Source organism: Odocoileus virginianus, chromosome 12 (assembly GCF_023699985.2).
Source record: "Odocoileus virginianus isolate 20LAN1187 ecotype Illinois chromosome 12, Ovbor_1.2, whole genome shotgun sequence".
In the NCBI taxonomy this organism is placed as follows: Eukaryota; Metazoa; Chordata; class Mammalia; order Artiodactyla; family Cervidae; genus Odocoileus; species Odocoileus virginianus.
In genome coordinates, this window is record NC_069685.1 from 58,235,872 (window position 1) to 58,251,781 (window position 15,910).

General features: G+C 47.3%; 2 protein-coding genes across 9 annotated transcripts in view; one reads left to right on the forward strand and one right to left on the reverse strand.

Annotated features, from left to right (window-relative positions):
- Window positions 1-15,910, forward strand: part of LOC110144296 (transcription factor ATOH8-like) — a 19,786-nt gene continuing 3,876 nt past the window's right edge. Inside the window, exons 1-4 of one of the 8 annotated variants that reach the window (XM_070475376.1) lie at window positions 1-879; window positions 986-1,074; window positions 1,729-1,819; window positions 3,128-5,663. In XM_070475376.1, coding sequence (XP_070331477.1) covers window positions 1-540 — 540 coding nt within the window. In that variant the 3' untranslated portion in view covers window positions 541-879; window positions 986-1,074; window positions 1,729-1,819; window positions 3,128-5,663. Of the gene's footprint in view, window positions 880-985; window positions 1,075-1,728; window positions 1,820-3,127; window positions 5,664-15,910 lie in introns of those variants that run through there. The other 7 variants (XM_070475381.1, XM_070475378.1, XM_070475384.1 and 4 more) reach the window with 7 other exon arrangements.
- ALDH2 (aldehyde dehydrogenase 2 family member) overlaps window positions 11,279-15,910 on the reverse strand; it is a 25,034-nt gene continuing 20,402 nt past the window's right edge. Inside the window, exons 10-13 of the mRNA XM_070475371.1 lie at window positions 15,405-15,569; window positions 13,540-13,697; window positions 12,147-12,261; window positions 11,279-11,705 (exon numbers count right to left, since the gene is read on the reverse strand). Of these exons, the coding sequence (XP_070331472.1) occupies window positions 11,673-11,705; window positions 12,147-12,261; window positions 13,540-13,697; window positions 15,405-15,569 (471 nt within the window). The 3' untranslated portion in view covers window positions 11,279-11,672. The remainder of the gene's footprint in view (window positions 11,706-12,146; window positions 12,262-13,539; window positions 13,698-15,404; window positions 15,570-15,910) is intronic.

Genomic DNA, 15,910 nt, shown 5'->3' on the forward strand with positions numbered 1-15,910 from the left:
ATGGCCAGCAGCCGCCCCCTGGGACCTGCGGGGACGAGGGCCCCGGCGCCGGCTCGGCTTCGGCAGGCGGCTCTAGGCTGGCGGCGGCGGCAGCAGCGGCCCCCGGGAACAAGTCTTTGTGCTGGGCCCCGCGCGGCCGCCTCCCGGCCTCATCCCCGGCCGGGGAGGCAGGCTCCCGGGGCAGGGCGAGGCGGGGAAGGCCCCGATCAGGGGCGCTGTGTCGGGGCCTGGCGGGGCCGCTGCTTAGGCCCGGGTTCGCCAGGTCCTGAGGAGGAGCCTGCGCCTCCGCCTCCGCCGCCGGCACCGCCGCGAAGCCGAGGCCGAGCCCGCCGCCGCTGCTGCTGCACCCGCCGCCGCTTCAGCGCCACACATCGCCGGGACACCCGCGCCGGGCAGCCCGGCCGGCCGCCCGCCTGCCGGCGCTGTGCCCCGCCTGAGCTCCGGGCCGCCCCTCCTGTCGCCCGACTTCGTGTCCCCACGGCTCCACGCGCCCCTCGCCGCGGTCCGCTGGGGTTTCCGAGCCGCCCCCCAACCAAGTAGTTGACTTGCAGGCGTCCGCCAAGGCCTCCCCAAGGTGGCGCCACACCCAGGACAGGCCCCGGGGCCCTCCGCAGCGCTGGCGCCGAGCTGATGACGTAAGGGGTCAGGGGCCGTCGGGGCGGGGCTACGGGCCCTCACCGGCTGACTCTAGTGCCTGCGGGTGGCACTACAAACTAGTTTGTCCCAGCGCCGCGGACAGAGCTGGCTCGGGAACTACCCTACGGAAGGATTGGGAGATAAACAACTAGTGATGGAGGCGCGGAAACTGAGGCTCCGGGCGGGTCAGGCGGTAACAAGAGTTATATTTATAATAATAGCGATAACAGTTATGTATATACGGTGCGTTCACTTTACGTGAGGCTCTTTTCTTCCATTAGTTTCTCTCCTCTTTATAAAGTAAGCATTTGACCCTTTGAGCTAAGTGTGTTCTTGTCCCTGTTAACAGGTGAGGAAACTGAGGCTGTCAGAGAGCGAAACTCATTTGCGCACAGCTGCGGACAGCTGAGAAGTGGTCAAGTCGTAACTGGAACGCAGGTTTGTGCTCCTTACTCTTACCAACACAGATGACCTTTTTTTTTTCTTTCTTGCTTTTTTTTTTTTTAATGCCTGACTCGAGAAAACAAGTAATCAATGAAAGCCGGATGCTAAAGTCTTTGCCTCTCAGCATCCCATCTGCGGACCAAATGCTGAACTGGGGTGCAGGCCCTCCCTCCCTGCAGCCCCCAGGCCCTGGCAGCGAGGAGCAGCCTACAGCTCAGGGGGTCGGCCTGGGGGGCCTGGAACCAGCTCTGTCGCAGGGGCCCACCAGATCTCTGACCCCAAGGCTCGTTCGCTCAGCTCTTCGTCCTTGTGTCGGGATTTACCTGGGTATCTCCCTTTCGGAAAGTGGAGTAGCCAGCAAGTTCAGGCTCCCATAGCTCCGTGGGGGAGAGGGGGCCTCCCCAGATGCGGCTGCTCTTCTGCCAAACTTCTCCTGAGTAAAGGGTGGGGAAGTGGGGTGGAGAAGCCAGGCTATACCAACAGCCTATCAAAGAACCTTGCAGGAGCATTTGGCTAATCACCTCTTGATGGTTCTTCATTCTTCACTTATTTACTAAGCACCAATGTGTGCCAGGCCTACTCGACCCTGGGGAAAAAGTAGAAAAAAGACACAGTACCTGCTCATGGATCCTTTTTTTTTTTTTGGAGAGAGAAGCAGAAAGTAAAGAAAGAGAAGCACGAAAAAAAAAAAGAGAGAAGCATGGTTTTCGGATCCTAAGAAAGTAAACAGAATGCTGAGGTAAGAAAATTAACTGGGTGTGTGGACTTTTCAAGTAGAGGATCAGGAGAGGTCTCCCAGGTGGCAACCCTGATGCTGAGACCTCTGATAAATGAGAAGGAACTGTCTACTGGAGATCCAGGTCGCTTTCTGGGCAGATGGAACAGCAGTTGTAAAAGTCTTAAAGTATAAGCTAGGTAAATGTGGTCAAGAAACAGCATGATCATTGTAGCTGGAGCAGGGAGAGTAGGAGAAGGTGGTAAAGGATGAGGTTGGAAAGGTGAAAAGGGTTGTATCATCTACACCAGCGGTCCCCAACCTCTGGAATCTGGTGCCTGATCTGAGGTGGAGCTGATAAAATAATAGAAACAAAGCTCACAGTAAATGTAATGTGTTTGAATCATCCCGAAACCATCCCCTCTCCCCTACCCTGGTCTGTAGAGATATTGTCTTCCTAGAAAGTGGTTCCTGGTGCCCAGAAGGTTAGGGACTGCTGATATACACCTTTAGCGGTCATGGTGAGAACTTTGGATTTTATTCTAAGCCACTGGAAGGTTTTAAACTACAGAGGGATCTGATCAAATTTATGTTTTTAAGGATAAGACTCTACTGTATGGAAAATTAAATATGGGCAAGTGAAAGTGGAGACATGGACAGTTATTAAGAGGCTGTTGGAATAGCCCAGATTATTATGATGCTTGAACTAAGACAGTGGCCATAAAGATAAAGTAGATTGGTTTATGTTGTTGTGGAGGTGCAGTTGAAAGGACTTCCTGAAGAACTCCATGTGAAAAATGAGAATAAGAAACAAATCAAGAATAATTTTCAGGACTCCCTAGTGATCTAGTAGCTAAGACTCTGAACTCCCAATACAGTGGGCCTGAGTTCAGCCCCTGGCCAGAGAACTAGATCCCACATGTGGCAACTAAGACCCAGGGCAGCCAAATAAAAGCAATAAAAATAAATACTTTTAAAAAAGAATAACTTTTAGGAGACCACCTTATGCAACTTGCGTAGATGGTCGTGCCATTCCGTGAATGAAAGACTTGATGAGAGTGAGAAATCTAGAGTTATTTTTTATCTGGTTAATTTGAGGTTCTTGAGGAGTGTACCAGAGAATTAGACACATAATGGTATATATTTTGCGGTGCAGACATAGCCGTCCTCTTTGTTGGCCATACACCTATAGGACACTCCCCATCCCCCATAAAGTTGGTACGGCCATGTGTCTATGCTCTCCCCCAATGGGAAGTGAGCAGAAGGAGTTGTGCACATACCCAGGCCTGGCCTGGAGCATCTGTCAACAGACGTTCTCACTTACTCTGCCAGCAGAAAGATGATGACCAGGTTCTGGAGAAGGCAAGACTTTAAGATGGAAGATACCTGGGTGGAAGAGAACTCTGCCCTGTTGACCTCAGCATCCTCTCAGGATTGTTATATGAGAGAAGAAGAAAAAAAAAAATCTCTTATGTTGAGCTTTCATGTATTTACAGCTTTTTGTTATAGCAGCTTTGCCTATTCTTTGTAACATAAATAAGAAAGTGATTCTGCAGTGAACTGTGGGAGAAAATTTTGAAATGACTTGGATTAACATTATCTATAACAGTTAGGAAATAGAAGGTTCCTTGGATTCTTTGGTTCTTTCAGTAATAATTTATCAGGTACCTCTGTGTGCCAGGCACTGTGCTACATAGTAGAGATGCAGAGATGAGGTCTGAGCCTTATGCATTCTGAGTCTCGCAGCTAAACCCAACATCTGTCATCTGCACATGCTATCCCTCTATCTAGAAACTTACTCTCCTTACTGAGCACACAGAGCCCAATTCCTACATGTTCTTTAACCACATTCTAAATATTAATTCATCAGAAAGACTGGGCCTAACTCGTGTGTGTGTGTGTGCTCAGTCACTTAGTTGTGCCCAATTCTTGGCGACTACTTGGACTGTAGCCCACCAGGCTCCTCTGTCCACGGGATTTCCCAGGCATGAACACCGGAATAGGTTGCCATTCCCTTCTCCAGGGGATCTTCCCAACCCAGGGACTAAACCCGCATCCGCTACACTGACTGGCAGATTCTTTACCACTGAGCCACCTGGGAAGCCCCAGGCCTGACCCTTCAGTTCAGTTCAGTCGCTCAGTCGCGTCTAACTCTTTGTGACCCCATGGTCGCATGCCAGGCTTTTCTGTCCATCACCAGCTCTCGGAGCTTGCTCAAACTCATGTCCATCGTGTCGGTGATGCCATCCAACCATCTCAACCAAGGTCTGACCCTTGGTTCAGTCTAAATCAATCGTTCGTATTACCTTATAATTCACTTCCTTGTACTTATCACAATTTTAATTTATATATCCACTTTTTTTCTTTAGGGTCCTCTCCTCCATTAGATTAAATACTCTCAAAAAGGGAAAGAATCTTATCTTATTAGTTCCATCCTCAATACCCAGCCCACAGTAGGTATTTAATAAATATTTCTTGAAGAAATCAAGGAATGTGGTAGACAGCCTAAGATAACCCTCGGAGATGCCTGCCTCTTGGTATTCATGGTCTTGTGTAATCCCCTCACTGTGCTCATGGGCTGACCTAGGGACTCACTTCAAACGATGGGCTGTCATGTATGAGATTAGATTACAGAAAGGCTGTGGCTTCCCTCCTGGGCACCCCTCTCTTGCTCTCCCATTCTCTTGCCCATTTGCTCTGAGGAAAGCCAGCTCAAATGTGAGCAGCTTTATTAGTTTCCTGGGGCTGCCATAGCCAATTACCATAAACTAAGTGACTTAAAAAAACAGAAATTTATTCTCTACAGTCCTGCAGGCCCAAAGTCTGAAATCCAGGTGTCAGAAGGGCCCTGCTTCCTCTGAAGACTCTAGGAAGGGTCCTTTCTATCTCTGCCAGCTGCTGGTGACTCCCAGCAGTCCTTTGGCCTTCCTTGGCCTATAGGTGTATCCCTCTTATCTCTGCCTTGATCTTCACATGACCTTCTCTGTGTGCCTCTGTGTTCTTTCCTCTTCCGAGGACACCAGTCATTGGATTTAGGGGTCACCCTAACCTAGTATGACCTCATCTTAATGTAAATAATTGCATCTGCAGAGACCTTCTTTCCGCATTCTGAGGTTCCATGTGACCAGGAATAGGGGAGAGGATGCTAGTCAGCCCACTACTGTTGCCCATGGGGGGGCCCACATGTCGAGGAACTCATGTCTCACCAGCTGTCAGTGAGAACCTGAGGCCTGGCAAGTGGTCACGTAAGTGAGCTTAGCATGGATCCTCACGTAGTTGAACCCTGAGATGATTGCATCCTTGGCCAACAACTTGATTGCAGCCCTCTGTACCAGAGGCACCCAGCTAAGCTATGTCCAAATTCCTGACCCACAGAAACTGTGAGATAATAAATGTTTTTAAAGTGCTAAAGTTAGGGGCAGTTTGTCATGCAGCATAGATAACTAACACAGATGTTGGTGCCTGAAAGAGGGGTGCTATCATAATATCTCCCTAAAATGTGGGAGTGGTTGGGAACCAGGCAGTGGGCAGAGGTTCTAAAGAGTTGGATGAGTGTGTTATAGAAAGCCTAAATTATCTTGAACAAACTTAGCAGATAGAGGTCTGGGCTTTGGTTCTCAAAGTGTGGCTGCCAAACCAGTAGTATGGGGCACTTAATAGATGCACAGTAAATATTTCTTCTTGGGGCCATAAGACTGGAAACCAGGAGTGTATATCAGTGAAAAAAAAATCCTTTTACCATGTCCATTTCATTTTGGGAAAAAGTTTAATAAAAACAATGACTATCAGTTACCTTTTATTCTTCATGAAGTAGCTGAATGAGAGCGGGACATGATTGGAGGGACTGTGAGGAAATGGAGGCCCAGAGGTAAGGCCATTTATTTTTTCTAATTAAGATTAAAATTCACGTAACATAAAACTGACCATTTAAAAGCAAACAGTTCAGTGGCATTTAGTGCTCAGTGTTGTGCAAGTATCATCTCTATCTGGTTCAAAGACATTTTCATCATCCCCAAAGGGAAACCTGTATCATCCATCAACTTTCCTTCTCTCCCTAGCTGCCAGCAGTGACCAATCTGATTTGTCTCTTTGGATTTACCTATTTTGAACATTTCATAAACACAGAATCAGACAGTATGTGGCCTTTTATGTCCAGCTTCTTTCACATAGCATCATGTTTTTGAGGTTCATGTATATAATAGCATGTATTAGTGGTTCATTAGTTTTTTGTGGTTAAATAAAATTTCATTATGTGAATGGGCCACATTTTGTTTATTCAGTTCATCTGTTAATAGACATTCAGGTTATTTCCACTTTGGGGCTGTTGTGAATAGTACTTCTGTGAACATTCATGAAGAAGTTTTTGTTGGAGCCCTTGTTTTTTGTTATTTGGGTATGTGACCCTCGCCTCTTGATTCATTGCATTTGTCTACTAGGTATTGCTCATATACAATCATGTTGCATGTAATGCCATCTTGTGTTTTGTTTCAACCATTTTTAAAATTGAAGTATTGCTCAGTGCTAAAGAATCTGCCTGCCAATGCAAGACATGTGGGTTCAATCCCTGGTCCAGGAAGATCTCCTAGAGTAGGAAATGGCAACCCACTCCAGTACTCTTGCCTACAAAACCCCATGGACAGAGGAGCCTGGCGGGCTACAGTCCATTAGGTTGCAAAGAGTCAGACATGACTTAGCGAATGAACAGCAGCAGTAGTTAATTTACAGTGTTGTGTTAGTTTCAGGTATACAGGAAAATGATTCAGTTATATAGACATGCTTTTTTAGATTCTTTCCCATTATAGTTTATTGCATGATATTGATTACATTCTCTGTGCTACACAGTACCCTTTAGTAACCGTGAGTTTGCTGTGAGTCTTTTCTGCTTTGTAAATAAGCTCATTCTGTAACACTATCTTTGAAAAACACCAGCCTGATCGTTAAGTCTATCCTGTCAGATCTTGGAGTGGATAGCGCTGTAGTTGTACTTACTAACCACAAGGTGGCACCTAGACTTAGAAAACCCCACATCAGCCCCCTTCTCAGGGCTGCAGGACGTTCCTTGTGTCCTTTATTCAGCCATTTCCTCTTGGGCACTGGGCAAGGCCAAAGGCAGAAACACCAGCTTTATACCCAATACTCCTGTGACTGACCCACATCTAAAAACCCAGGGAGATTAGGTTGTTCATAACCTGAGAACTTTGTTTTTGCTTCCAGACAGCTACCTAGTGTTCTAATAGGTTTCTGTCACTAAAAGAAGAAGGAGATTACTGGGTCTAGGATGTCAGAATCAACATTATAGACATTTTCTTAATAGCTGGCATTTCTTTTGTTATTTGTCAGTTTAAGAAGCAGATTCTCTTACCATGAGTCTGATTCACAGGGATGGGAGCAAGAAACATGACATTTCTCTATTTTCTCCAATTCACCCCAACAGGGTTTTCAGCAGCACTGGAGTATTAAAAGGTTGGCAGTTCCAATGTCTTATGTCCTCTCCTTCAGATAAGAGTACCACTTTTCTTTGGGGATCCATCCCTCATTCTCAGCTTCAAATGGACTAGAAGGGCCTCCAGGGCTACAAGGGTGGACCATTACAACTCAGGTCGAAGTGAATCACCACATCTTGATTGCTCTGGCCACTGGTCAAGGGAAGGGCAGGATGTCACACCCACTGGACTAGTTAGCATGAACCTGAGTCTTTGCTAGGGCTAGCAAACACGCACCTTCTCCTAACCAGTGGACTTGAACCTTGCCCGGTATGAGATGAGAGCTCTTGAAGTCAGTTGGCTCTTCTAAGAATCCAGACCCGCCAGAACCAAAATGGGTACAGTTTAAATGTGGAGCCCACCTGGCAGAGGTGGAGCCAAGAGATGGAAACTTTTTTTGAACTTCTGGATCAAGCCATAGTCAGAGCCAAGATCTCAGAGTTTTGGAATATGGGGACCATATTTTTTTCACACTGACCTGAACTTGGTTTTCTGATACTTGCAAGTAGAATCTTCCTAAGTAATACACTGTGTATAGAAAATCTTCCCAGAAGTACTCTAACCTATATCATGAGATTTGGATTGAGTTGGTGGTAAGGTTAGGCATAGGAAAGTCATCACCCTAAATTTTGAGGGCTGTTTTCGCATCATGGTAGGGATTGCTGTTTGCCTTCCCAAATCCATTTTCCTTTTATTCTTTAGAATTAAGAACTTTAGTTTTAGATAGGCACACCGACTAGCTAAAAAGACGAAGTTCCTTATCCTTCTTTGCAGCTAGATGTGGCCATGTATCTTAACTTTGTCCAGTTCAGTTTGGTTGCTCAGTCGTGTCCGACTCTTTGTGACCTCATGGACTGCAGCACACCAGGCCTCCCTGTCCATCACCAACTCCCGGAGTTTACCCATACCCAAATTCATGTCCATTGATTTGGTGATGCCATCCAACCATCTCATCCTCTGTTGTCCCCTTCTCCTCCTGCCCCCAATCCCTCCCAGCATCAGGGTCTTTTCCAATGAGTCAGCTCTTTGCATCAGGTGGACAAAGTATTGGAGTTTCAGCATCAACATCAGTCCTTCCAGTGAACGCTGAGGACTGATCACCTTTAGGATGGACTTTAGAAGACTCTCAAGAGTCTTCTCCAACACCACAGTTCAACAGCATCAATTCTTCAGTGCTCAGCTTTCTTTATAGTCCAACTCTCACATCCATACATGAATACTGGAAAAACCATAGCCTTAACTAGATGGACCTTTGTTGGCAAAGTAATGTCTCTGCTTTTAATATGCTGTCTTTTAATGCTTTCAGTATGCTGTCTAGGTTGGTCATAACTTTCCTGACAAGGAGTCAGCGTCTTAATTTCATGGTTGCAGTCACCACCTGCAGTGATTTTGGAGCCCCAAAAAATAAAGTCAGCTGCTGTTTCCACTGTTTCCCCATCTATCTGCCATGAAGTGATGGGGCTGGATGCCATGATCTTAGTTTTCTGAATATTGAGTTTTAAGCCAACTTTTTCACTCTCCTCTTTCACTTTCATCAAGAGGCTGTTTAGTTCTTCTTCACTTTCTACCATAAGGGTGGTATCATCTGCCTATCTGAGGTTATTGATATTTCTCCCGGCAATCTTTATTCCAGCTTGTGCTTCATCCAGCCCAGCGTTTCTCATGATGTACTCTGCATATAAGTTAAATAAGCAGTATGACAATATACAACCCTGACATACTCCTTTGCCTATTTGGAACCAGTCTGTTGTTCATGTCCAGTTCTAACTGTTGCTTCCTGACCTGCATACAGATTTCTCAAGATTTATATGTCTTTGGACATATAAATAGAAGTTTTGTGGGCAGCCTCTGGGAAGTTGCCTTATAGGGAAAAGTGTCCCACCTTTCTTTGTCCTTTAACCATCTTGCTTCTTGGATATTGTTGTGATGACTGGAATGTTAGAAGTTATATTAAACCTCAAGGATGAGGGTCATGCTGTAGGGATAATGGAACATTGAAATAGTAGGAATCACTTATTTAAGGACTCTGTGGAATCACTTTAATAGCCCTTCACTGCTCACCTTTGGGCTTCTTTTACCTGTGAGAGGTACATGAGTACATTCTAGGGAGCCTTCTTCCCTGCCTGCAGTCAGCGGGGGCCCTTCTCGTCCTTCCATGATGTCATTACCTTATTGCTCTCATTGTATCCTGCACTTACATCATAGTATAGTCATCTCTTTTGAAAGTCTGTCTCTGCGTCACCAGTACCTGGCACTCAGTAACCTGCCAGTCATTGTTTATGACGGATGTATGTACGTGTGAAGAGCATCGGGCCCAGGCTAGGCCAGGCATCCCCCTTGGCACTGTCAGAACACTCTCTTCCCGTTAAGTCCCTATGTTTAATCCCTCCCTCCCCCTGGGTAGACCCAGGTGCTGTGAGAGCAGGGAGAGAGGTTTCAGCTGACCTCACATCACCACGCACCACCTCATGCCTAGGAGACTGCCAAGATGGAAGAACAGGGGGCAGAGGGTGGGGTGAGCTCAAAACTTTGCCTTTTGCCACTCATTTGTCATGGGACTGTTGCTGCTGCAGCTCATCATCAAAGTTAAAATACAGAATCATTTTATTGGCAGCGAACCTCATTTCACCTTGAAGCAACATGAACTGGAACATTTTGTTACTTTCAACTGGTCATAAAATCATCACCTCAATGAGATATACCCATTTCAGCTATAGAATGATTAAGAGTTTTTGAATACATATATAAATATGTGTTGTCCTAAGTCACTTCAGTTGTGTCTGACTCTTTGTGACGCTATGGACTGTAGCCTGCCAGGCTCCTCTGTCCATGGGATTCTCCAGGCAAGAATCCTGGAGTGGGTTGCCATTTCCTTCTCCAGGGGAACTTCCAACCCAGGGATTGAACCTGCATCTCTTACGTCTCCTGCATTGGCAGACGGGTTCTTTACCGCTAGCAACACCTGGGAAGCCCATATGTAAATATATAGAATCTAAAAGGTTAAATACAAGTAAACCTAATAATCTAAAAGATTCAGTTTACTTGTATTTCATTGTTTATAATTTAGTAACATTGTTCTGCTTTCATTTTTCATGTCTTCTATTTATGACAGTTAAATGCTGTTCTTTTTTATGTACTGCAAATAAGGTGTTTTTTATCTAAATAAAAGTCAATTTAACAAAGTAAATAATAGTACAAGTATATGCATATATGACAAAAATTGTGAAGTGCTACTCAGATATCAAATGAGTCTTTAGTGGAATAGGGGTTGCTTACCAAGATGTGGCTTAGCCTCAATGAAATAAAGGCAGGGGTCAACGACCGAGTTCCACCACTCCCCTGACACTGTCTGCAAAAATTATACAGGTGTGTTTCTCAGGAAAGGATCAAACTTCTCCCCCAAATTCTTAAAGGAAGCTGTGACCCAGTCATGATCACTCACAAACCACTACTGTGATTCAGTTCTTTTTGCTCCATTTTCATTGCTCACTAAGGAATGTTCAGATTCCGAATTTACTAATAGTACTAATTACTAACTTGCCAGGTCCCCTGACTAAAGGCAGGCAGTGTTCTGGATACAAGATTCAAAAAGTCTGAAAATACAAACCTCACTTAAAATGAGTAAATGGACATCTGGTTTTCAGGTTAATCGCTTATGAAACTGGTCCGGCAGGAATCTACCTCACTTGTTCTCTTTGAACTTACAACACTGAGAAGCAACCTTGAGTGTCAAGTGCCCATTTTCCCCGTTCACCTCCCCGTCTGTCAGGGCAGGGGCCGGGAGTGCTGTCGAGGCGTCAAGACTCGGCGTGCCGCACAGAGCCCGCCACACAGGGGCAGGCCAGAGACCTCTGTTAATTACGTGCAGGCTACAGAGGCTGTTTGCCCCAAGAGGGGAGGGGTGGTAGGTGTTCCCAATGTGACACACGTACAGAGGGGACAACGTATCTATGTGACCACATCTCCTTGGGTTGAGATGGAGGAAGAGTTACTTAGAAAGTGAAGAGCAGCAGTCTTTACTGAGTTTTTAGTCCAGAATACAAAGCAGGGTGCCAGCTGTTACCTCAGTGACAGTACAGCGGTCAACAGGGCTTTTCCCTCCCCTGTTAAGGCAAGTTACAGAAGGAAGGGTGTCAGATGGACAGAATGAGATACTTGAATCTTTGGAAAGTCACTCTGAAAGCTAGGAGCAGTACTGCAGTGTAAAAGCCTTTCCATATACCCTTTGCCCCACACCCAGCCTATATATTGGAAGGAACTATCTTGATCCAAGAGATTCTTCTGGCAGAGTTTCTCTTTCAAGACCTTTAGTGTGCAAGGGTCATTTTTCTTGGTCTTGTAGCTGATCTCGTCTGACCCTTCTGTCACTGAAGTAAGAAAGCCAGCGTGGTTCTTTAGGAGTTCTTCTGAGGAACTCTGACCGTGACCTGTGAGAGGGGTGCAGAGAAGCTGTTAAATCTGCATGCTTCCCTGTGGTCCGCAGGCCCCCTCAGCTGGGTGCTGCCGGCGCAATAAGCAGAAGGGGTCTCCTGACTTTCCAACATCTCGACGACCAAACGGTCGATCCCAGCAACCTGCTAGGGCTGTGTTCTGCGTTAAGATCACACTCGGCCTCCCCTTGACCCAGTCTTTCTCCACTGGGGGTCCTTCCCTCTTCTCAGGCTCTCTAGGAGTCGTCGTATGACGAAGCCCAGCAAAGGACTGTGTAAGCACAGTGGTGGGAAAGTCCCTACTTATTCTTCGCAAGGCATAGCAGAGACTGGGTCTCTACCCTCTTTGGTAGCTTCCACGGCTTAAAACAAGAAACCTGCAGTCAACACTGGTGGAGGCCGGCACAGGAGGAGGGCGGAGAAGGCGCCCATACTCACGGTCTTCACTTCGGTGTACGCCTGCAGCCCGTATTCCCCCAGCTCGCGGCCACTCCCAGACAGCTTGTAGCCACCGAACGGCGACTGGGCCCCAAACACGTCATAGCAGTTGACCCTGCAATTTAAGATGAGATCTCAGGAGTAACTCGCTGGGGCAGGGATGAAGTATCCTGCCTCCTCAAACCTCCTGTGTTGCTCTAAAATTTAACTGTAGAGCAAATTTTACTTTAGAAAAAGGGGAGGTGGAGAACCCTACTAAAATCTAGCCATACAGGGGTTCAAAAGCAGGCCGTGTGAAACAAAGCCGTAAGTTGTCTGGTCCTTGATGACATGCATGTCAATACCAGGGTGCAGCAAATGCTAGCTTCCCATTTTAATGAATTGTTTTTGCTAAGTAGGTGCTAAACTTTTCAGGGTAATTTTTTTTTTAAACTATTAAATTTTGACTGAATTTAAAAACTTGCCACCTTACAGGTATACAATTCAGTGCTTTATAACATAGTCACAATATTATATCCTCTCCATTTAATTCCAGAACATTTCTATCCCCCAGAAAGAAACCCTAAACCCAGTCAGCAGTTACTCCCCTGTTCCCTCCTCCTCCGGCCCCCTAGCAGCCCCTAATCTACTTTCTGTCTGTATGGCTCTGTTCTGGATATTTCATATAAGTGGAGTCACACAACGTGTGACCTTCTGTGTCTGGCTTCTTTCATTTAGTATTACATGATCCACGTTGGAGTAGGTATCAGCACTTCGTTCCTTTTTATGGCTGAACATTCCGTCACATGAACAAACCACAATCTGTGTATCCGTTCATCAGCTGATGGACATCTAGGTTGTTCCCACTTTTTCATTATCTTGAATAGTCTATGAATATTCACATACACTTTTTTGTGTGGATGTGTGGTTTTTTTCCTCCTGGGTATACACCCAGGAGTGGAATTACTGGGTCCTAGGATAATTCTATGTTGAACTGACTGGGGAACTTATGCCAGACTTGCCGTAGTGGCTGCAACACTTTACAGTACCACCAGCAATGTGTGAGGGTTCCTTTCTCCACATCCTAACCAATACTTGGTATTTTCTGTTTTTTTAATTACAGCTGTCCTAGTGGGTATGACATAGGTGCTAAGCTTTTAAAACTAGGGTGACACAGACGTGGACCCTCAGTGCTGGTCCCCTCACAGCTTGGTAAGGAGCCCAGTCACCCATCTGCTTGTCCAAGAACAGCATCATGGACAGAAGTTTAATCCCCTGGAGAAGGGCATGGGGAACCTCTACCCACTACCCCACACCCAGACCCAGGAGGCACTAAGCCCGGCAGTGAGCAGGGGATTACCAAAGACCCTGGCCTGGGATCCCTGCCTGGGTTGTGAAGGACTGTGGGCCTTACCACACCGTGCCGGCCTGGAGGGCCTGGGACAGGTAATTGGCCTTGTCCAAGTCCTTTGTGAAGACAGCTGCAGCCAGCCCGTACTTGGAATTGTTGGCTCTCCCAGTGACTTCCTCCATGGTCTTGAACTTCAGAATCTGCATCACTGGCCCAAAGATCTGGGATGAGAGAGCATGAAGGGTGGCCGTGGCAGACGCAGACCCACATGTTACCCAGCTCTCCCCAGCACTGAGCAGGTGGTTCCAGAAGTGGTGGTTCCAGCAGCCCCCAGACACACTGCGAGGGTGCTGACGGCTCCTGAGGGAGACGACAGCTCCCACACTCACTGGAACACGAGGGAAGGAAGGCAGCTGGTGGCCTTCTATCACGTGCCACGGGCCTTACACACCGTAGCTTATTTCTAAACAGTCCTGTGAGGTAGGGGTTGCCCTGACAAGATACATGTAGATTTAGTTTCAAAGAACTTAAGTCAGTCATTCAGCCAGGCACTCATCAGATGCTGAAGAAACAGCTATGAGGAAGTTAACTATGCACAAAACAGGATCTCTGATCTCAAGATGTTCCAGGTTTATCTTACACTTTCCCTGTCACATCTGAGCCGCTTCCTCCAGGAATCCTGTTTCCTTTTACGTGGGCAATGGGACTTAGAAACCACAACAGGGGAATCAGGTGTGCTTTTTGTTGTTGCGGTGTGGCTGCTCTCAGCCCTGTCAGGGGAGAGCCCCTGGGAACGGATCATGATGCGATCAAGTGACTGACCTATGACCAGGACACATGCGGAGGGGGAGCCCCGAGGCTGGCCTGAATGAGTGGTGGGAGGCGGGAGGTCAGGAAGGGCCCCGAGAGGTGATAATCAAGCTGGGACGCCACAGGAGCAGAAACCGGCTAAGCCAGAGTCGGGGGGAGGAGCAGGGAGGAGGAAAATGGAGTTCCAGGCACCGGCGCCCCTTCTTAAAAAATCCACTTGCCACTAAAAGGAAGTAGGACTTTGTGAAGAAACGGCTGACCCCAGGACTGGGTAGAGTGTCAAGAGGGAGGTGAGAAGAGCGCCAGGAGCCCGTCTCATAGCGGAGCAGGAGACAGGCCATCACGCACTTAGGGCACCAGCAAAGCAGAGGGACCCCTGCCCTCCTTAGAAAATGAATATTTTCCATTTCCGTTGAGAATGAAAAAAAAAAGGATCAAAGTAGTCATGATGGGGAAGAGAGGCAGAACTTTGTTGTACTTTCGTATCCTGATTTTTGCTCTTTTTTTTTTTTTTAAGTTATCAATGGAAGAGGGTGGCAGTATAATATTTTCCCTGTGTAAGGCCACTAAAGGGCTTCATCCTCCCAGGGGAGGTGGAGTGAGCCTGAACGCCACAAGGGCAGGGTACAGGTACTGGATACCCCCGGCGCTCCAGCGTCTGTGGAGCACCTGGCACACAGTAGGCATTCAGAAATGATTTGTGAAACGAATGAGACAGTTGCTGTGCTACGTTCGTAATCAGTACCAAGGAGGAGAAGATCAAGGGACTCTAGCTATGCGGGGAAGTCCGGCTTCTGACCTAGCCCAGTGTCCTGCTTACATGAAGGCCATGCGAAGGGCCGGGAAGAGTCATGCCTTGAGTCACCGCTCACAGGGACCAGAACACACACAGGACCTGTAGGCTCAGCCAGGGAATTCAGACACTCCCCTCAACCGCTGGCAGCCATGAGAGACTGAAGAGAAGCACAAGGTCAGAAGTGAATTGCAAACGGTTTGTCTTATGCACTGAGCCAGGATTTGACTCAAGGTCAGCGGATGGGTCACGGGTCAAGATGCTGGACTGAACTGTCCACTTCTCCTCCTAAGAACATTCCCTCAAGCGCTGGACCCGTACTGACCTCCTCCTTTGCGATGGTCATGCCATCTTGCACATCTCCAAACACGGTGGGCTGGATGAAGTAGCCACGGTCGGCAGCCGCCCCCCCGCCACAGAGCAGCTTCGCCCCCTCCTCCTTCCCAGATTTGATATAGCCAAGGACCTTCTTAAACTGCGTTTCATCCACCTGAGGGAGAAGGAGCCCAGAGTTATATAGATGCTACAGCCAGACATCTCCTAGCTTCAGTCTTAGAACCACACAGGCAAGGAGACACCTGGGAAATGGGCCAGATCATGAATGCGCCACACTCAAGTCACTTCGGTCGTGTCCGACTCTTTGCAACCCCATGAATTGTAGCCCACAAGGCTCCTCTGTCCATGGGATTTTCCAGGCAAGAATACTGGAGTGGGTTACCATGCCCTCCACTAGGGGATCTTCCCGACCCAGGGATCAAACCCACATCTCATGTCTCCTGCATTGGCAGGTGGGTTCTTTACCATTAGCGCCACCTGGCAAGCCCAGATCAT